The 22394-nt window shown below is 52.4% G+C and overlaps 1 protein-coding gene across 3 annotated transcripts in view; it reads left to right on the top strand.

The window, feature by feature from the left end:
- The first annotated feature begins 2480 nt into the window (after window positions 1-2480).
- Window positions 2481-22394, top strand: part of LOC105467535 (Ras and Rab interactor 3) — a 184122-nt gene continuing 164208 nt past the window's right edge. The window contains exon 1 of one of the 3 annotated variants that reach the window (XM_071099693.1): window positions 2481-2891. In XM_071099693.1, coding sequence (XP_070955794.1) covers window positions 2848-2891 — 44 coding nt within the window. In that variant the 5' untranslated portion in view covers window positions 2481-2847. The remainder of the gene's footprint in view (window positions 2892-22394) is intronic. The other 2 variants (XM_071099692.1, XM_011717190.2) reach the window with 2 other exon arrangements.

The following is a 22394-nucleotide window of genomic DNA, read 5'->3' as shown; positions in this document are numbered from 1 at the left end:
CTACTTTTGCCAAACAAAATATCCCAAACAGCAACCATTTTATTGGTCAGGAATTCAGAGCATGAGGACTTGGGAATGAAAAGAGAACCCAGGAAGAGAGCAGAGGGCAAGCTTGGCCGTGGTGCACCATGGGCCACAACCAAAAGAGGCTGCTCAGATTCTTGGTCTCCACTATGGTCATTTATCAGCAACAGGGTCACGGTGGGTCCCCATCTGCTGTCCACCTGAGGAATTCTGGCTTCTCAGAGCAGGTGAGCACTGGGGCTAGGCCCATGGAAGCCAGGCTTTGAGAGACTTGTCCTGCGTTTCCCAGCAGTGGTCCAGGGAGCTGAAGGAAACCTTTCAGATCAGCCTGGGCAGGGATGAAGGATTGTTCTAGGTGCAGTAGTTATATAGACCGCTTCCCTGGGGTCCAGGGAGGCCTGAGAGTGGCCTGCAGACTTGTTTTAGAAACAACTAAGGAATAATAATGGGGCCCTGGAGGCAGGGGTCGTCTTGTCCATCTCATTTGTACTCATTGCTTATAGATGAGCAAGATGAGCCTTTGGGAAGAGACTTGCTCAAGGCCACCCAGAAGCCGCATGGGTCTGTCCTCAAAGCCCATGTTTTCAAACAGGGCTTTGAAATCCTTGGAAACATGTTCAGCCCTGTTGAGGGAGATGGTGGAGAAGATGACTCATTCCCATCCAGGAGGAAATAATTTAGCCTCTGGAGGAGAGGAAAGTCAGTGGGGGGTGGTTATGACCTAACGAAGGGAACCTGTAGGAATCTGGGCAGAGGGGAAAGCGGTATGAGCTGGAGCAGTCAGGGTGGCCTCCTGGAGGCTGTACTTTTTCCCCCTTTAAAAAAAATAACAGCTTTATTGAAATATAATTTATATACTGTACAATTCCCCCACTTACAGCATACAATTCAATGGTTTTTACTGTAGCCAGAGTTGTGCAACCATCACTACAATCAATTTTAGAACATTTTCATCACCCCATAACTCTTAGCAGTCATTCCTCATGGTCTTCTGTTCCCCCAGCCTCTGACAACCACTAGAGTACTTTCTGTCTCTCTGGACTTGCCTATACTGGACATTTCATATAAATGGAATGTGGTCCTTCGTGACCAGCTTTTTTCAATGAGCATAATGTTTTTGAGGTTTATGCATGGTGTAGCATGTGTCAGTACTTCATTCCTTTTCATGGCCTAATAATATTCCACTGTATGGATGTACCACATTGTGTTTATACATTTGTCAACTGATGACATTAGATTGTTTCCATCTTTTGGCTAGTATGAACAATACTACTATGAACACTCATGTATAAGTTTTTGCATGAACATGTTTTCATTTTTCTTGGCTACATAACTAGGAATGCAATTACTGAGCCATATGCTTAACTTGATGTTTAACTTTTTGAGTAACTGCCAGACTCTTTTCCTAAGTGGCTGCACCATTTTACATCCCACGGGGGAGGCTGGACTTTTCGTGTATGCTCAGATGTGGATTCTTTTCTTTCTAACTTCTGGCAGGCTGATTTGGTGGAAATCCAGGGAAGATGGGAGAGGAGGGTGTGAGGAGAGAGCAGCAGGGCAGAGAGGCCTGAGGATCTTTTCACCAGAGCCCTGGGCTCAGTACTGTCTGGTCCTCACTTGCCATGTGGCCTTGGGCAAGTCACCTCCACTCTCTAGGCCTCAGTTTCCTTATCTCTAAAATGAAGGTATTAGATCTGGAAGATTTTGCCCCCGGAGGACACTTGTGATATCTAGAGACATTTCTGGTCGTTACAGAGAGAGGCTGATGCTATGGGTATTTATGGATCATGGAGAAGCCATGGATAGCGTTAAACCTCCTGCAGTGCAGAAGGCAACCCCAATAACAAAGCATTAGCCGGCCCCAAATGTCAATAGTGGCCAGGTAAAGAAATCCTGCATGAGACTGAGGTGACCTGATAGGGTCCAGTCCTGCTCGGTCACTCTGGGAAATGCTCTGGGAAAAGACTGGACTTGGGAGGCATTTTTGAGCACCCAGGCACTTAGAGGAGAGGCCTCACGGTCCCACCTGGGGTTGCTGTGGATCTTGCATTTGTGTAAGCTGGCCGGTGTTCTCCATCTGCGGTACCCGGCACAGGTGAATTAGACGCCAGGCTTGGTGGATGAGCAGCCCGCCTTGTTGAGGAGTGAGCTCCTTGTCACGGGAAGCATCCAAGAGGAGGCGCGTGCAGATCTGTCAGGAATGTGGAGGAGGCGCCCTGGCTCTGGTCTGAGGCTGCCCTTGAACGATTTCCAGGCTCCCTTGGGCAAGGCTGTGGCTCCGTGTGGGGCGAACTCCCCGCCAGCTCTGGGCCTCCCCACCTGCCGGCCCGCGGTCGGCACTGGCACAAGCGGAGGCCGTCTTCCTTCCCCCGCGGCCCCACGCCGAGTGGAAGACTTTCCTCTAAGTTTCCCTCTCCGAAGCCCCGCGGACCTCCCGCGCCCCAGCCCCAGCCCGCGGAGGCGGCACCCCGAAGCTGGGCGCCCGCGGGACGCCTCTGCCCCGGCACCCCCCGCCCCCAGGCCCGGCCCCGGGGGCGCGGCCGCCGGGTCCTCGGTGTGCCCCAGGGGGCTCTGGGCCGCGAGCCGCTGCCGAATGGCTTTTGACAAAAAAACCCTTGACCACCAAGGCCAGCCTCTTCCTGAAAGCCCCGCTCGCTCCGATACAGGAAGTAGAAGGGAGCGAGCGCCCCAGAGCGCGGCGGCAGCTGCGGCCCGGCCCTTCCCGAGGGCCAGAGCCAGGGACATGCGGGCGCCCGGGACTCAGCGTTCCGCTCGGCCCGGCGCCTGAGCTCCTCCGTTCCCCGTCCCGGAGCTGCCGGCGGCATGATCCGACACGCCGGGGCGCCCGCGCGCGGGGACCCCACGGGGTAAGTCTGGGCAGCCGCCCACTCCTCCCTTGCGGTCTCCACGGCCCCCATCCTGGCCGCCCCACTCCACTTCTTGTCCCCGAGAGTCCTCCGGGCGCGAGACCTCGGGGGTGTCGGGCTGAGACGGAACCCCCACCGTGGCCGAGGCCAGATCCCGGTTCTGCGGGGCAGGGGGCGGCCCTGGTGACTCCGCTGGACCCGACGACTCGGCTAAACTTTCAAGGCCAGGCATTTCACTGGGAACCCAGTGCACACTTTAGGCTGCTGGTGGACGGATTACGAGGGAGTGCGTCTCTACCTGTCAGAGCCAGGGCTGCCCGCGTGGACGCGGCCACCTCCCCGGCTTCTGCCCCGCCTGAACTTTGCAAACAAATTCGCTGTCCCGGCCCCGCCAGCCTGCTGCACCCGCCGCTCTGCGAGTCCCAGCGCGCGCCCTCGGGTACTGGAGCCCGGCCGGGCGTGGGGTCGGAGACCCGGACCCCTGCAACTTTGGGCGCCGCGGCCCAACAACTGACCGGCCCTCCTGGACCGAGGGTCCACTGGGCCCTTTTCCCCCGCCCCTCTGTCCTGGCCATAGACAGTGACCTTCGCACCGGCCGTGGCCGAGCCTGGTGCTTGGGTAGGGTCCAGGGCGCACTGGCTGCGCGCGGGCTGTGGGATCCCGAGGGAGAAGGCGCAGCGTGGAATGCATGACGCCGAACAGTTTGGGAACTGACTTGGAGAGGAGTCCCTGGTGGCTAAGTCCCCGCTCTGTCTCCTTGTCGCCCCCAGCCCCACCTCGGGAGCTCGGGCATTGCTCGGGGCTGGGCTCTGAGAGAAAGTCTTCTCGCCTTGCCCAGCTCAGAGGGCGTCCTGAGAAGCTTCAGGTGTTGTAGAGACGCCAGGTCGGAGGCGGATTCCCGGGGAAAGCCTATCTCTGGGTGCCCAGGAGCGCGTCTGGGGAAGCCATCCCCAGCTTTTTGGTTTAAAAGTCCCGGGCCTACTTCTCTGATGGACACCCTGCCGCTCCCTGGCCTGGCCGTGTGACCTCATCTCCCAGGCCCTCAGTTCTCTGCTCTGTGAAACAGGAGAGTTGGGCAGATCTTGTGCAGTCCTGAACCGGGGGACAGCTGGAGGTGACGGGCTCCCACTCAGCTGGGAGAGACTGCGAGGGGGCCTTAAGCTCATCTAGATCTGAACGTCTCCCTTCTTCTCCCTCCCTCCTGCCAGCCCTGAAATTCTGGATGCTGGTTTCTCTGCAAAGACAAATGCCGTCCGGTGGGAGGAACTGGGAATTCGTTGGGGAAGAACCCCCCTCACCCTCACACCCACTTGCAAGTATCTGCCACACCCAAGATGGCAGGGTGAAGCCGGAGAGGAGTTTCTCAGGGAGGAAGAGGAGGTGAGGGGCCAGGGATGCTGACCTCACCGACTTCTCATTTTCCCCAGAGATGATCTGGTGTGACCCACTTCCTCTTGTCTTTTTTTGTTCATTACTGGGTCAGTTATTTAAACTCTCTGTATCTCGGTTCACTTATCAATAAAATGATAAATAATAGTAACTACCCCTTAGAGTTGTTCTGAGGACTAAATGCACAGAAAGGGTTGAATGCATTAGCCTATAGAGTAAACCCTTAATCATAATTATCACCATTATTATCATTTGTTAGGTATGATCCCTCCATTTGCCAACTGTGTAACCTCAGACAAGTGACCCGGCCCCTGCCTCACCTGTAAACTGGGGGTACTAGCAACACACACCATGTAGAATTGTTTCATGGACTGGCTGAGTTCATAGCTAAGCAGCTGCCCCCAGGCAGCTTAGGGGAAGCCCATCTGTTCAGGCCTGCTTAGAACTGTGCTTGGTACATTCTAGCGCTATATGAATATTGGTTTGTTGCTAAAAACATGGCTTTGTTTTGGAGGACCTTTTGGGTTGGAAGGGCTTTGAAGGGTAGAGGATTTGCTGGTGGATTGGAGGGAAAGAGGAGTGGAGGATGACTCTGGTGGGGCTCTGTCTGCCCAGGGTCCAGTGCTCCAGGGACAGATGCCGAACTGTGTGTAGTCTGCTGAGAGTGGGTTCTCAGAGTCCACTCAGGCCAGTAGCTTTCAGGGGGTAGGGAGAGACCTAGCAGGCACCCCCATGCAGCCCCACCATGGCAAGTAGACCGGTCACCTTTTCACATCTTTGCCATGTTAAAGGTCTGCTTAAGATTTCATTTGGAAAAGGATTCCACTGACGGAAAAAATGTGGCTGTCACTGACCTAATCAATCCCCTAATTCAACAATGAGGAACCAGAGACTCAGAAAGGGGAAATGGGCTCCCTGGTATTGGGGGTGGTGGTGGTAACTCACGGCTCCTGAGCCTTGGCCTGATCTAATGCAAGGGTCCTGCTAGAGCCCTAAAGAGGAGCCCCTTACCCAGTCCAGGTTGAGACAGGGGGCTCTTCTGGGTGGGACCCACCTAGAGCAGGGCCAGTGATGGATTCAGGGTGTGAGCTCGCAGCTCCAGCTCTGTCCCTTGACCTTGGCTTCCTGGATTCAAAGAGCTAATGTTCCTGGAGGTCCTGACTGGCACTTAGGAGACCTAGCCCTTGCCAGATCCTAACAGAGGCTCTGGTGCACAAGAGCAAAGGGTCACTTCACCAGCTCAAGCCTGCACTCCTGCCCCCACCCGGCGAGAAGCCCCAGTACATCCTCTGAGAAGCAGCAGGGAGTGCAAGGGTCTGGGGGTGCAGGGTCCCCTTGGGATGAAGGAGTCGCAGCCCATTTATCCCTGAGGCCCTCCTCATCTCCCCTGCCCCCTTGGTGCCCCTCTATCCTGGCTCTGGGTCCCTGATCCGTGATCTTCACTGAAGCAGCAAGTGTGAAAAGCTTAAAATGCCCCAGGGCTCCTGCCTTTGAACCCAGGAGATACAGAAATCAAAACTGGAAACATACCAGGAACTTATCTCAGCTGGAAGCAGAGAGAGGTGTGATATTTGAAGGAGGACACCCAGATCCTTCACCATCCCCTTAGGCCTCCCTGGAGCTCCATTTTGGAGACAGGAGTCTGAGGTGGTCTGTGTTGCCTCCCAGTCCCTTGCCAGAGCAGAGACAGGGAAAGAATGGGTGACAGATGGCCACAAACTCTGTCTCTGTGACCCCCTGGAAGATTCCACCTGTCATGGCAAGACATGGCAAGCTGTGTCATCTAGGTAGTGATGAGTGAGCACAGTTGGGTGGGCAGCAAGGAAGAGGGGAGGCAGCTTGGGGAGGGGAGTGCCTGAGCAAAGGCTTGGGCGGGGGTAGTGTGGTGGAGGGGCTTGTGGGGCGGGGAGTGCACCCTTCAAAACCCAGAAGTGCATGACACACATTGCTTTACAAAGCGACTGTTATCAGATAACAGGGGTTGAGGAAACGGAAGACAAATTTTGGCTGGGGAGAGATTGACAGAAGAGGGGCAAAAGTATAAAGAGGTCTGCCCACAGAACCCCATCCTTGGGGGGCCTGGGTCATCTAGGGGATTGGGGGGCATCTGTATGTTCAGAAAGAGCCTTAACATGGGGTAAATGACGCCCAAGGCCTCTTAACTTCCTGTTGGCCCCCTGCTCTCTGATCCTATTAGGGAGTAACCTTTAGAAGAGAGTGGAGGGCCATGTGTTATCTTGTTATTGGGTAATTGGTTGGTGCTGCTCTAATGGACAACTCCAGAATGTCCTGTTGATACAACCATTGCCCCGAACCAGCATTTATTCTGAGAACCAGGAAGTCGAACTTCTCCTGCCCGCCAGGAGTGTCTGAAACATGGATATTTTCCCCCAAGATTGGAGCCAAAAATGAAAGTCACAGCTTTAATGACTTTACCAAACTGGATCTCCCCCTTCATCCTACCCCACAATGGGCCCTTCTCGTGGTTTGCTTGTTGCCTATCAATCTAGAGGGACTCTCAGGCCGGGCAGGGAAAGTGGTGTGTCCCCCAGTAGCCCCCTAATTGCCCTCAGGTGACATGCTGTCCTATTTAAAAGGTCCCTCAAGAAAGTCCTGCCCTCCGTGCCGCAGCCCAGCCCTGCTGGAAGCCGGTGCACAGCTTCATGTCTCCTGTCCTCCCCGACGTGCCGAGCTGGTCTGTGGTCTTGTGCCTTTGCCCGTGAGGTTCTTTCTGCCCTTTTTACAGGGCTCACCTCTTCCATGCAGCCTTCCATCCGTGCCAGCTCACAGAGATTCCTGCCTTTTGAATATTCATAGCCTTTTTCACATGAACTGCATGTTTGCCTAGCAATTTGAAAGAAGCCAAAACCTCTTTAATCTTATGACTTCCTACTTCAGTTACAAACTTCCAAAGAAAGGGGTCAGGTCTTTTTGTTCCATATCCTTGTGTCCTACACGCACTTGGCACTCAACAAATGCTTGAGGCCAATGATAAACTGATTGAAGGCTGCACAGCCTTATCTTTTGTGTCCCTGGAGCCCCTGAATTTCTGGAGATGTTTACAAGGTGACCCAGATCACAGGGTGGGGCTAAGTAGGGGGAGACCCAGGGCTTGGGGACTTGGAGCCCAACTCCATTCTGCAGCAGCTGGTGACCCCCACCACAAGGCTACCACACTCCTCTCCAAGTCTGGAAAGAGGAGGCCACCCAGGTAATTGAGTAGGGACCCTGCTTGGCCCCGACTCACCTAATTTTATCCTCCCCAGCTGTGCTCCTGATACTTGTCAGGGAGAAAGGATGGGGGAAGGAGAGCCCAGCCCTGGATACTGTGTCTCAGCTGGAAGAATGGAGAATAGCTTGGTGTACAGACTTGGGGGAGCCCTGGGGTGCCGGTGGGTTCCAAATGCGGGTCTCTGGACCACTGAGAAACTAGGAAAATAAGGGTGGCCTGTGTGTGTGTGTGCTCTGTGTGTGTGTGTTGGTGGGGTCTGTGTGTGTGTGTTGGGGGCGGGGGTCAGCATCAGCGTCAGCCACGGCTGCCAACATGTCTTTTCTTAGGCAGAACTGTCCTTTGCTGGTTTAGAAGAGGCGCGGGGACTTGCATGTTGTAGGTCATCAGTAGGGCTAGAGAATCTGGGGTCCTGTCTCCTCTAGTGTTTTAGGATTTTATTCTAGGAAGCCACTCCGTTCTCTCTGGACCTCATTTTCCCATCTGAGAAAAGAGCTCCATGTTGTCAAGGTCCCTGCTTGCTCTGACAGTCAGCGGCTACCCGAGTTACCAGCTAGCAGGCAGCAGAAGCTGGTGTCCTAGAATAATAGCGTTCAGGGGATCGAAGTGCCCATTGGACCTGAAGTGGCCCATGGAACATGCAGGCACTTTCACGAGAAATGAAGACCCATCCAGGAGACTTCTGGCTCATTACCCTGACCAAGCTACCTGGAAGGAAATGGTTTTTCATTTTCTTTTTGCTATTGCTGTGGTTTTATTTTGAAAAACATCTTGAAAAAAGTACATTTGGTTTTGGGAGCCCACTTTGGGGCAGGACCCATGGCTTCTTGCCAAGTGGACAGTAAGCTGGGAAGGTTTCTCAGGCGGGGAGCCCTGGAGAGCTGGAGTAGCCTCTCGAGGGTGGCTGGGCCGGTGAGGTGGAGCCTGCCTGGCCATCGGCTGTGGGAGCTGTGGAGGTGCTGAGGAGATCACAGGCAGCTGGGGGTGGGGGGCCTGGCTGTTTAGAGGTCGTCTGTGAAACTGTCCCTGTCAGGGTTGGAGTCTGAGGGGCGGCCCTACCAAGGGAGGTTGAGGCAGGTGCCAGGCTGAGAGAGCTCTCTGCCAGGCCTCAGGCTTCCTGCCCAGGGCTGCCCAGAGATAGCCAACACGTCCCTGTGCAGGTGAGGGCAGCCCTGATGCTGTGTGCCTCCCTCCCCACACACAGTGTAGTACAGTGAAGCCAGTCCCTCCCTCCTGCCAGCGTGGCCTTGATGGAGAAGGAAGGAGTGATGGGTACACGGGAGGCCTTCCCTCACACTGGCATCCACAGGGCAGTGGGAAGGCCTTACTATCTGTGTGGCATCAGCATTTATAGAAGAATCTGGAAGCCACAACCGTGTCCTCTCCTCTCACTTTTCTGCCAGTAGGGCCTCTGTGTGGCCTTGGCATGTCTCCTCTCCACGGGGGTAGGGGTTGGAGGGGCTGCCTCCAAAGCAGAAACAGTGCTGATGGTCAGAAGCTTTGAACATGGCTGCAGAGCCCCCTGCCCCAATTTGACCTCAGTAATACCCAGGGGTGCCCCCATCTCAACCAGTACACGTTTAATGGAATGAACGAGCCTGCAATGAAATGTCGGTTCTCTTTTTAGCAGAAATGGCCTAGGCCATGGTTGTGGTCAAGGCCTGTTGTCTGTATTTGATGTGACAGCACACACTCAGGCCACATCCTATGGGGTAATGGTTCTTGCATCCCCACCTTCTGGGACTGAGAGAGCCCCAGAGCCTGGCTCTGCACACAGGCCTGGAGCTGTGGGGAAGCAAGGATTCCAGTAGAGGGGTGTGGGAGTGGGGCCCATCCTTGAGGGGCTGCCCTAAGGGGGGCTCTCCTAGAAGGTGGCCTCCATTTTGCCCCTGAATCTGGGGTCTTTATCAAAGCTGAGAACTTTTTATTCCCTAGTTAAGAGATGCTAAACGCCACCTTACCTCCCGACTGACATTCAACACGGGGTGTCAGGGACTGATGCAAAAACCTGTTTTCTGAAAGACAAGCTGGAGAGAGGGGTGGACAGATGGCACCCCAACAGTAGCAGAGAAGCCTTCCCCTCCTCCAAAGCTTCCCAGAGCCAAATTGTTCTGTGGGTCAATACGTGTGCTTCTTCATCTGCCTCCATGGACTGAAGAAATAAAGGGCTTTGCATCTGCAATTCACAATCTGATGATCTCTGGCTAAAGGGAACAAGCTGTCAAGAAAGAAGTCACCAGGGACCTTTTCCCCAACCTCCGTGTTCCCAGCTTCCTTAATCTCAGTCAATGTCACAGACTGATAATGTAAATTTCTCTAGGGATGTAGCAGTTCAAAGCAAGGACTTATCTGTCTACCGATGGCACCTGGTGACAGCATTTATTATCCTTGCTTCTTTCTGTTCTTGACATTTTTGACAGAGCATCCATCTAAAATATATTCAAGGATTCTTCTCACAATGGATGTCTTCTCATTTATCTTCACCCATCCTCCTAATCATCATCCAGACATCCACCTATCCATTCTATTCACCATCCATCCATCCATCCATCTACTTATCCACCCATCCACCTATCCACCCACCCACCCTTCCATCCATCCACCCACAAACCCACCCACCAACCAACCTACCCTTCATCCATCCATCCATCTACCTATCCACCCATCAACCTGTCAACCCTCCTACCCTTCTATCCATCCATTTATCCATCCATCCATCCATCCACCCACACACCTACCCTTCCATCCTTCCATCCATCAATCCACCTATTTACTGAACACCTGAACACCTAGGAGTTTCCAGTTTATCTACTAAGGAAAATGATTTGATTTGGATGTTTGTCCCCTCCAAATCTCATGTTGAAATGTGATCCTGAGTGTTGGAGGTGGGGCCTGGTGGGAGGTGTTTGGGTCATGGGGGCAGATCCATCATGAATGACTTGGTGCCATCCTCACAGTAATGAGTGAGTTCTCAGTTCACATGAGATCTGGTTGTTTAAAAGAGCCTTGTACCTCCCTGCTCTCTCCCTCTTGCTCTGTCTTGCCATGTGACACACCTGCTCCCCCTTCCCCTTCCACCATTATTGGAGGCTTCCTGAGACCTCACCAGGAGTGGATGCTGGCACCATACTTCTCATACAGCCTGCAGAACCATGAGCCAAAATAAACCTCTTTTATTTTCTTTTTTCTTTTTTTTTTTTTTTTTTTTTTTTTTTTTGAGATCGAGTCTCGCTCTGTCACCTAGGCTAAAGTGCAGTGGTGTGATCTCAGCTCACTGCAAGCTCCGCCTCCCAGGTTCACGCCATTCTCCTGCCTCAGCCTTCCAAATAGCTGGGACTACAGGTGCCTGCCACCACACCTGGCTAATTTTTTGTATTTTTAGTAGAGACGGGGTTTCACCATGTTAGGAAGAATGGTCTCGATCTCCTGACCTTGTGATCTGCCCGCCTCAGCCTCCCAAAGTGCTGGGATTACAGGTGTGAGCTACCGAGCCTGCCAATAAACCTCTTTTCTTTATAAATTACCCAGCCTCAGGTATTCCTTTATAGTGACACAAACTGGTCTAACACAGAAAGTAAGAGAAATATGTGCGTATTTAAAGCACAGGGTACTGTATAAAAAGCTGCCGAGGTTCTGTTACAGTTGGCTGTGCAGAGTGAGTAGGGAGGACTCCCTGACAGAGGTGGCATTTGAATTGGATATGCAGGATATGCAGGATTTTAACCACTGAAATCAAGCATATGCAGAGAAGCGTATTGCAGATAGGAGAAACGCACTGAGTGGGAAAGGACATGTTGTTTGTGGCAGCCCTAAGAATCTGGGGTGGGGGCAGGGAGAAGATTCCATGTGTGATGGGCCTGGAAAGGTGGTTGGGGCCCCCTTGGCTATGGGTGGGCAAGTTTGACTTTTACCATGGTGGTGAAGACCACAGTTTTGTTCTTCCGGGCAAGACACTGAAACGGAACCTGCCAGAGCACCTTCTTCCCCTTCCTCTGTCAGGCAAAAGTCGATCTCTATCGCCCACTGTTGTTGCCAGGGTTACCTGAGATGATGATGTTCTTGACTCTGGGTTGTGAGACCAGTGGGGGACTCTTACCTGTATGTATGTGGTGTGTGTATGTGTGTGTGCGCGCGCGCACATGCTATTGATTTTCCAAAAAATGTATTATAGACTTTAAAAGTTCATACACAGACATACCCAAAATAGGGAAATTTAAAGCATCAAACATTTTTATCTGAGTCTGCACCCGGTGCAATTACGTGTTAACTTGTGTTCTTTTTTCACTGAGTGTTACCTCTGGTACACATTGCTACGTGCTGTGTGGTGGACCTATGTTGCCTACCTGCCATCTTCGATGGTCTCATCAAATTATGATCATTTTAATGGTCAGAGTTATTTCATGTGCCTATCTTGACTTCTTTCCAAGTCCCCTCTGTTTTAAATGAAGCTCCTGAAAACTTCCGTGGGTCTAGGGTTTAGGGACCATTTTCTTGAGATCTGTCACCATCCTGGAGCCTTTGAGTCCAGGAGTGAAGCAGAGCCTGCTGATTGGCCCCTGAATTTTTGCTAGGTGTAAGTTTTAGCTGAACATTTCCCAATTTTCTTGCAGCTAGGTGTGGCCATATGACTAAGTTCAGGACAGTGAGATATAAGTGGGGAGTATAATCTGCTTGGAAAACCCCTTAAGTGGAGTGTCCTTCTCTCCTTTCCTCTTTCCTGTTGCCTGAAATGCAGACGTGATGGCTGGAGTTGAAGCAGCCATCTTGGATTCTGAGGCACACTTAAGCATGGAAGCTATGCAGGATAGAACAACAATACATTACAGTAAGGGTCCTAAACATGTTAGACCATCATCCCAGCTACAGACTGCTTACCAGTTTTTTTATGAGAAGAATACATACTATCTTGTTTGTTTGTTTGTTTGTTTATTTATTTATTTTTTAGATGTAGTTATGCTCTTGTCCCCCAGGCTGGAGTGCAGTGGTGATCTCGGCTTACTGCAACCTCTGCCTCCCAGGTTCAAGTGATTCTCCTGCCTCAGCCTCTCGAGTAGTTGGGATTACAGGTGCCTGCTGCCACTCCTGGCTCGTTTTTTTATTTCTTTTTTTTTTTTTTTTTTTTTTTTTTTTTTTTTTTTTTTTTTGAGACAGAGTCTCGGTCTGTCGCCCAGGCTGGAGTGCAGTGGCCGGATCTTAGCTCACTGCAAGCTCCGCCTCACAGGTTCACGCCATTCTCCTGCCTCAGCCTCCCGAGTAGCTGGGACTACAGGCGCCCGCCGCCTCGCCCGGCTAGTTTTTTTTTTGTATTTTTTAGTAGAGACGGGGTTTCACTGGGTTAGCCAGGATGGTCTCGATCTCCTGACCTCGTGATCCGCCGGTCTCGGCCTCCCAAAGTGCTGGGATTACAGGCTTGAGCCACCGCGCACGGCCCGTTTTTTTATTTCTAGTAGAGACGGCGTTTCACCATGTTGGCCAGGCTGGTCTTGAACTCCTATCCTCAGGTGATCCACCTATCCCGGCCTCCCAAAGTGCTGGGATTACAGGCATGAGCCACTGTGCCCAGCCATACTATCTTGCTTATTTTAATTTCTTATTTTAGATTTTCTATCACTTACAAGCTTAGTTCTAATGAACACAAAGAGCTTTCTATCTCTGTCACGTAGCACCAGATTATATGCCCGAAGTACTCAGCTGCCTTGCAGGGCGACCTGCAAGTCCCCATTTCCTAGTAGAGGCAAGAATGAGGAAGAGGGAGGAGAGAGGAAAGGCAGCTTTGCACCCACTAAGGCTTTTGTTTCGAGGACTAGATTGCAAACATTTTTTCTTTTCATATTAAGTGTTTATGAGTTTTAGCTTTCGCCAGAAGCTTTAGACTGTTTATTTTGGTTTGTGTCTCTGACTATCAAATCCTTGTTCTTTGACAGGGCTAGGTTTCCTGATCAAGGCAGCCATGCCTCTTCCCCCACCTCAGTTCTGTGCGTTAGGCCGAGAACTCACTTAGGTTAACCCTCCCCGTGCCAGTGTTCTCCAGCGCCTCCTGAGAGTTGGTGTCCCTGACACACCAGCACAAGAAAGGCCTGGAGACCAGGTGCAATGGCTCATGCCTGTAATCCCAGTGCTTTGGGAGGCTGAGCTGGGAGGATCTCTTGAGGCCAGGAATTCAAGACCAGACTGGGCAACACAGCAAGACCCAGTCTCTACAGAAAATGTTATAAATGAGCTGGGCATGGTGGCGTGCACTTGTAGTCACAGCTACTTGGGAGGCTGAGGCAGGGGGATCACTCGAGCCTTGGAGTTCAAGGTTACAGTAAGCTATGATCACACCACTGCACTTCTGCCTAGGTGATAGAGTGAGATCCTATCTGTACAAAAAACTAAACTAAAATAAGGACCTGGGGCCCAGTCTCAACAATGCCTGCGTCCTTGCCGGATGCTGCCGTCACTCATTCATTCACCGTCTCTTTGTTGAGACGGTCTTGGGGTCTCTTGGGCCGTATCTTGGCACTTGCTGAGTGTTAAGCTGGGTTTGTGCTGACCACTGGCCACTGGGAGCCTTCAGTGGCCACTTCACCTCTTTGCCCAGCCTTGGGAAACGTTTGTCCTGAAACGGCTGGGACTTGAATTCCCCTTTCCAGGGACAGCACAGGCCTCTTCTGAGCCTGTAAGAGCCTGCCCGGAGCTGCTCAACAACAGCCTAAGACCACTCCTGGGACATAAGAGGCCCCAAGAATGGCCTGGGAGTTAGCTGGGGGGCTGTCTGGAGGAGCTGGGCCAGAGCCCGCTGAAGTGGCCTGAAGGACAGTGAGGGTCTTGTTTCCACTGGGCAAGGCCGCCCCAGCCCTGGCTCTGCAGTCCTCAGGCGTCAGAGCTTCGTGTCACTCTGGAAACTCTTCATCCAGCCCCTGCTTACAGATGAATTGGTGGCTCGGAGAGGGGAAGTGGTTTCCCCAAGGTCTCCGGACCTGTGGGCTGTCTCCCACCAAGGCTGTCTCCAAGGCTCTGTGCGGCACCCAGGCCGCTCCGTGGCACGAGGCCCCAGAGACGGAATGTGGGCACATCTGCCTTCACTAGCCGCCTCCCTCTCTAGCCTCTGGAAGGGGCTGAGCTCTTTCCTGCCTCTGGGCCTAAGTGCAAGTGGCCCACCTCTACCTCTTGCAAGAAGCCTCCCAGGCTGTGTGAGGCCTGCAGGGCCGCTGTACACCGTGGTACAGGTTGTTTACCGCTCATGTGTTCCTGGCTGAGGCAAAGCTGGGTAGGGGCTGAAATTTCATTCTCTTGCCAAGCTTTGTGTCACGACAGGTATGTGTAGGGGTGGGGTGGGGGCTGGCCTGCACCCATGGGCATCAAGGAGCACCCTTTTCTAATTTATGCAGAGTCACCCTATGGGCTACCAAGGACCCAGCCACAGAAGAGCCGGCAGCACTCTGGGCGCTCGCCCCGATGCCTGTGGCAGCTCATTCTGTGTGTAGCCCCACTAGACTGTAAGCTCCCGCCAGCAGGGCCAGTGGCTCTTCCTGGCAGGGTGTGGGGTGGTATTGCCGAGTCAGCACCATGTAGGGTACAGAATGCTCCCCCAGGAACACTGGTGCTGAGCGAGAATTTAAGGGGAGGGAAGGAGGATCTAGTGCAGGGCTCGATAAGTGTTTGCTGAATTAATATATGGTGGGTTGATGCTAAAGAGAGGGGTGAAGGGGAATTGCCCAGGACAGAGGGCCTCTGGGAGAGGGAATGGAGCCCGCTGGGAGGCCTGCCAGGAGTGGAGGGGCTGTGAGCTGTGAACATCTGAGAAATAGGGTGGGCAGCCAAGGGAGAGGATCCAGCCACAAGAACAGGTTGGGGCTGGCCACAGTGCTGGGAGGGGCCAAAGCCCCCAAATTCCCCTCAGCCATAGACTTTCAGGCAGCATCATGCCCTGGACCCCTGCTTTGGCCTGCTCGGCACTACGCCAGCCAGGATGTGATCACCCGTCCTTGTCTCAGGGACCGTCAGTCTTGTGGGGATGCAGGAGTGACATGCAGTGCTGTAGCCACAGGGTGCAGAATGGTCCTGTGGAGTGCCGGGGGTCCCCGGCTGGCTGAAGGGCATCCTGCTCAGACTGGGGTGGCATCTAGGGGAACTTTTCCTGCGGCATGAGAGCCAGGCAAAGCCATGCCTGGGAGTTTCCCAGGTAAACTCGTGGTGGGGGTAGAGGGGCTGTTGCAGGCTCCATGTGCCTGTCATTGACAATCTGTTAGATGGACAGGGGAGGGGACCACACAGCAGAGGCTCTTGGGCCATATCCTGAGGGCAATGGAGACTATAGGCAGGAATTTTTCCCCCATTTAAAAAAACTGAGCTATTGCCAGGGCGTGGTGACTCATGCCTGTAATCCCAGCACTTTGGGAGGCCGAGGCAGGTGGATCACTTGAGCTCAGGAGTTCGAGACCAGCCTGGGCAACATGGCGAAACCCCATCTCTACTAAAACTTTTGTAAAAATCAGCTGGGTGTGGTGGTGCGTGCCTCTAGTCCCAGCTACTTGGGAGGCTGATGCGGGAGGATCAGTTGAGTCCGGGAGGCAGAGGTTGCAGTGAGCCAAGATCATGCCACTGCACTCCAGCCTGAGCGAGAGGGTGAGACCCTGTCTCAAAATAAATAAATAAATAAATAAATAAATAAATGGGCCGGGCGCGGTGGCTCACATCTGTAATTCCAGCACTTTGGGAGGCCAAGACGGGTGGATCATGAGGTCAAGAGATTGAGACTATCCTGGCCAACATGATGAAACCCTGTCTCTACTAAAAATACAAAAATTAGCTGGGCGTGGTGGCATGTGCCTGTAGTTCCAGCTACTCGGGAGGCTGAGGCAGGAGAATCACTTGAACCTGGGAGGCAGAGGTTGCAGTGAGCCAAGATTGTGCCACTGCACTCCAGCCTGGCAACAGAGAAAGACTCTGTCTCATAAATAAATTAATTAATTAATAAAAACTGAGCTGTGTCTCAGTTTCCTGGGACTACCATAACAAAGTGCCACAAACTGCGTGGCTTAAAACAATATAAATTTATTCTCTCAAAGTCTTGGAGGCCAGAAGTCTGAAATCAAGTTATAGCCATTCTCCCTCCAAAGGCCTTCTGGAAGGATCCTTCAAGCTTCTGATGGCCCAGGCAATCCCTGGGGTCCCTTGGCTCGTGGCCGTACCTCTCCATTCTTGGCTGCATTGTCACCTGGCTGTGTTCTCTCTGTGTCTTTCAGTGTTTCTCTCCATCATTTTTTTTTTTTTTTTGAGACAGAGTCTTGCCCAGGCTGGGGTGCAGTGGCACGATCTCAGCTCACTGCAAGCTCTGCCTACTGGGTTCATGCCATTCTCCTGCCTTAGCCTCCCGAGTAGCTGGGACTACAGGCACCTGCCACCATGCCTGGCTAATGTTTTTTTGTATTTTTAGTAGAGATGGGGTTTCACCATGTTAGCCAGGATGGTCTCGATCTCCTGACCTCATGATCCACCCATCTTGGCCTCCCAAAGTGCTGGGATTACAGGTGTGAGCCACCGTGCCCGGCTGTTTCTCCCTTTCTTATAAGGACATCAGTCGGTTTGGATTTAGGGCCCAGCTTATTCCCACAGGACCTCATCTTAGCATTACATCTGCAACAAACCTATTTCCAAATAAGGTCACTTTCTGGGGTGCTATAGGACTCTATCTTTTTGGGGGATGTGATGGGACCTGTAACAAACTCTAATTTACACGGAGTAAAATTCACTCTCTTTAGTGTGTGTTTCTGCACGTTCTGACAAACAGACAGCCATGCAACTGCCACTGCAGTCAAGACAGAAAATTCTATCACCCTTCAAAAGCCCCCTGGGCCCTTTTGTAGTCAGGGTCTCTTCCTCCCCAGACCTCCTCGTTTCTGCTCTGTCCCTACGTTCTGCCCTTTCGAGAACATCCTGTGAATGGAATCACGGTGTGTCGTCACGTGCCTCTTTCTCAGCCGCATGCGTTTGGGGTCTGCCTGGGTTGTCGTGTGACTCGGGAGTCCATTCCTCTTTGTTGCTGAGGGTATTTTGTTGTGTGAGTCTACCCATGTGTTTATCCCTTCTCTGCTGAGGCCTGTTTGGGTTGTTTCCAGTTTTGGGCGATGACAAATATAGGCACTAACAAATGTTTGCATATAGATTTTTTCATAGTGGAGCCACGCTGGCAGGCCTGCATTTGAGTTGCTATGTGAAGAAGGACGTGGGGGCAGCTCAGGGAGGGGGACATGGAAGGGGGCTGCTGGGGGGTCCAGGTCAGGGCTGGTGCCTGGACTAGGGCCTCAGCACCAAGGAGGGGAAAGGTGGGCTCAGGGACAGGAGGGCTCACTGGAGTGTATTAAGGAGGCTAAGTGGATGGAGCCTGGCAGGAGATGGGTGTGCGCTGTGGGGGCAGGGAGGTCGCCTTTATTCCCTCCCGCCGCCTTCCGCCCAGGGATATGACCATCGTGGCTGAGCGTAGCTGTCTGGACATGTGGACATTGAGTGGTAGAACAGTACTGTGTGGTGGTCAGGGCTGTGAACCCAGCAGCAAACTGCTGGGGTTCATGTTCCACTCTCTGCCTCGGTTTCCTTATCTGTAAAATGACAGGCTCTAATTCAGAGTTGCTGTGTATTACATGACTGGACATATGTAAGGATCTAGAGCAGAGTCAGGAACGTAGTAGCCATGGTCTTCTGAAGGGCCCTGATTCCACACCCCCTTGTCCGCTCCACTCACAGTTTGCACTGCTTCTTGTGACCTCGTGGGGGCATGGATGGCATCCTCATCTAGAAACTGGGGAGCAGGTCCCCAGAGCCAGGTCTGCCCTGGCTTACTGTGAGACCTCTCTGATCATTGCTTCTTCCATTCACGCAGTGTGGAGATACAGGGCTGCACTGTGTCCCGGGTGATGTATGAGCAGTGTGTGGCACAGCAGCCTGTGCACAGTAGGTGCTTCACAGTAGGCACGAAAATGTACAGCCTCATAATATGTGCATGACATGATGGGGAGAGGCCTCGGTGAGCAATTCATGGGACACACTCCAGTTTTGGGGCTGACAGAGACTCCCCGTGCACCTGCCACAAATAGCCCCTTTTCCTCCCAAATTTGTCCTCTGCCTCCGATGGAAGCTGATGGAGATGGTGGTCCAGCAGCCTCTGAGCTACACGGCCCATGGTGAGCTGGTGCCTGGCCTGGGCTCCAAGGAGGGAGCTGTAGTGGGTCCTGGTTCAAATGTCACAGCAGTCCCCAGAATCCAGGCTGGCTGGTGGAGATCCCCCTGCTCTGAGATAGGGTTCATGTCCAGGTTGTCTATGATTGATACCAGCCTAACAAAGGGATGCTTACAGTCAATTCTCATTGTTCACAGATTCTGTATTTGCAAATCAGCCTACTTGCTAAAATGCATTTGTAAGCCCCAGATCAATACTTTTGAAGCCATTCAAGGACATAGGCCAAGTGATGAAATATTCGAGTTTTCCGACGGGCACATTCCCAGCTGAGGTTGAACAGAGCAACCCTGTTTTCCTTCAGCTCCCGTGCTGCAAGCAAGTGTCTTTGTCAAGGTCTATTTTGTGTCATGTTTTCTCATTTTCATGCTTTTTTTGGTGGTTTCACTTTTTAGGCTCCAACACATAGTGTTCAAGGGCTGCCTCATGTTCCTAAGTGAAAGAAGGCTGTGATGTGTCTTACAGAGAAAACATGTGTGTTAGATAAGCTTTATTCAGGCATGAGTTAGTTCTGTTGTGTGAGTTTAGTGTCAGTGAATCAAGATTATATATTCAATAAGGTGCCCTTCAACAGAGATGCACATAAAACAAGGTTATGTGTTGATTGGTTGATAAAAATGTTGTGACCAGAGGCTCGTAGGAACCTAACCTTGTATTTCCCCTAGGAGCAACGATTCAGCATTCGCTCAGTGTTCATGGTGACCTTATAAAACAAAACCACCATGAATGATGAGAATCAACTGTATCTACCTCGTGTAGATAAATCTGCCCCTAACCTCTCCCATGCACTGTGCACACTTCTACCATCAGCAGCTCATGCCTCTGGCTTAAGAAGTGCCCAGTCTTAGCTATGGTCTTTCTTGAAAATGCACAAATTCTTGGGATATGCACTATCCCTCCAGTCTTGGGGCCTTGGTCCCCTCTCACCTTCAGTGACATTGAAGGGTTGGAAAGGACAGTTTCCAAGAAAGGTAGTGGTCAATGCTAATATTTTATTTTCTGTGCTTCTAACAGGAAGACTCTTGTAGGGAGTAGTGTATCAATAAAGGCAAATAAAAAGGGGTTTTTGACTTTCACAGATTTGACACTAATAATCACAGCAATTATGTCTTGAGCACTTACTCAGGGTTGAGGTTTGTTTTGTTTTGTTTTGTTTTTTAAATCAGTTAATAGTCATAGCCCCCTGAAGCTCAGACTACAATGCCCAGTTTACAGGCAAGGAAACTGAGACACAGCAAGTGACTTAATCAAAGCTCTTAACTATAGCAGAGCTGTGGCCACTTCTCAGTGGATTCAGCCACCTGAACCCAGGTTTCTCTAAGTCCAGAACCTCTGCCCTAGCCCCTGAACTCCCTGCATCTCTGTGCTTTATCCCAAGGTTCTGGGACCCTACTGCCCTTTCTACATCCAAGTGTGCCTGGATCCTGGAAGGGATGCCGCCAGAACCTCTGCAGCCTTCCAAGCCCCACTGAGGGGATGACCTCCCCATCCTCTCCCAGGTTGGTCCTATGTGGACAACCCAGGTGAAGAACCTGGGAGGCGCATAAAGGTGCACCCAGCCCCACCCACCGGTCTCTCTCTTGTCATCTACTGGCAAAGTCCCACCCTATAGTCACTGTCCTTGGAGCCTTTGGGGGTCATTGTAACCTGGGTGGGATGGGTGTGCCTGTCATGCCTCAGGACTCCTCCTTGAAACATCTTACCTCCTCATTGCCTCCCTATTGTCCCCAAAGTTAATTCACCAGTGTCTTCGTCAGCTTGGGCTACTGTAACAAAATACCACAGATGGGGTGGCTTACAAACAGTGGCTCTGGAGGCTGGGAAGTCCAAGATGAAGGCAGCAGCAGATTCTGTGTCTGGCGAGGCCCAGTCACTAGACACCAAACCCTGTCATAGATGGAATATCTGTGTCCCCCCAAAATGTATATGTTGACATCCGATCCTCTCAGGGGACACGAACATTCAGTCTATGACAGCCAGTGTCCTCAGCTTCTTCTAACCTCTCACTCTTGAAAACTCACCCACAGTGACTTCATTCCTTAGCACAAGGGACTTTGCACTCTTTAAAATCTGATGGGGGCAGGTGGACATATATGTTAACAGGGAACAAAAACCTGGTGGTGGAATTTCTAGCTGGGGGTGCCGAATCCACTTGGCTTTGCAAGGGCGCCTGGGCCTGGCAGGTGGCCCCTGTCAAGAAGCGTCAGGACTGTAGTCTGCCTGGGGTGGGTACATGACACGCTTATTCCCCAGCAGAGGAAATGTGGTCACAGCAACTGTTAGGTGGGTTGCAGGGTGACTCAGTGTCACCAGGGGGTGGGAGTAATATGACACTGATGTAGTTTCCTGCAACAGGCGTGTTAGGGCTGCTGTCCTTGGCCTGCACTCTCACAACACTGGCACTGCCTGTGGAAGGGCAGCTATGGAGAATCAACAGTGTCTTCTGATCTCCTCCCTAGTGTAGAAATAGTGGTTCACTCTGCCAAAGCACATCTCCTGCCCCCTCTAGTTATTTTAAACCCCTCCCCCGAGTAAGCCCATGAAGTAAGTGGAGGCAAGTTTCCCTTCTCTTATCTTTTTTTTGAGACCGAATCTCACTCTGTTGCCCAGGCTGGAGTGCAATGGCGCAATCTCGGCTCACTGCAACCTCTGCCTCCCGGGTTCAAGCAATTCTCCTGCCTCAGCCTGCTGAGTAGCTGGGACTGCAGGCACATGCCACCATGCCTGGCTCATTTTTGTATTTTTAGTAGAGATGAGGTTTCACCATGTTGGCTGGGCTATTCTTGAACTCTTGACCTCAAGTGATCCACCCGCTTTGGCCTCCCGAAGTGCTGGGATTACAGGCGTGACTCTCTTCTCTTATCTTACTGCTAAGAGAACCTAGGCTCAGAGAGGGAGGGAGACTTGGTTAAGGTCACACAGCAAGCTAACAGCAACAGGCTAGAATAGACCCCAGCTACCTTTCCAGGATACAGTGCTTTCTGCACCACCCACAGCTGCCCAGGATGAGTAATGTCCACAGCCACTCTTTACTGAGCCATTGTTAAGATCTAGATGCCTTCGTCCTTCTGGTCCTCACAGCTAATCCTACGGGGTCATGCCATTTTAGACACTGAAAGGCCAGCCTCAGAGTGGAAGGCAGGGCACCCAGGCTCCTTGTCTCCCCTTCTGGGGGAAGTCGTGTCTACCATGGTACAACTCCTCCCCTCTCCCTCCTCAGCCTCAGCAGGAGAGGGGGAGGCTGCCATCTCCTCCCTAATGTCCCCAACTCAATCCCAGATGATGAGGAACTGCTGAGTAAGCAGCAGGCAGGACAGAGGCAGGGGTCACAGGGCCACGGTGGAACGTGTGGGCTGCCACAGGTTGCAGGTGCTCCTAGAGCAGGGGTGGTCTCCGCAGAGCCGTCTGAGCCTCCTGCCCTCTTGCTCACTTTCCCAGCCTAGTCCATCACTGCGCAGGAGAAGGCAGCCAAAGAGAGGTGGGCATGGGAGCTGGGAGGCTCTTGAAGGCCAGGGAGCTTGCAGAGGACGAGACTCAGGAGGCTCATTTCAGGCAAAGACTTGGTCCAGGAAGTGGCCTTGACATGTACCAGCCTCCCGTGGAAGCTCCCAGGAGGAGGGGCCGGCAAACACTGCAACAGACAGCACAGGACTGGATTTGCTTTCT

This window comes from Macaca nemestrina, chromosome 7, assembly GCF_043159975.1.
Source record: "Macaca nemestrina isolate mMacNem1 chromosome 7, mMacNem.hap1, whole genome shotgun sequence".
Taxonomy (NCBI): Eukaryota; Metazoa; Chordata; class Mammalia; order Primates; family Cercopithecidae; genus Macaca; species Macaca nemestrina.
Note: the sequence above shows the minus strand (reverse complement) of the source record. Positions and strands in the feature narration are given on the sequence as shown.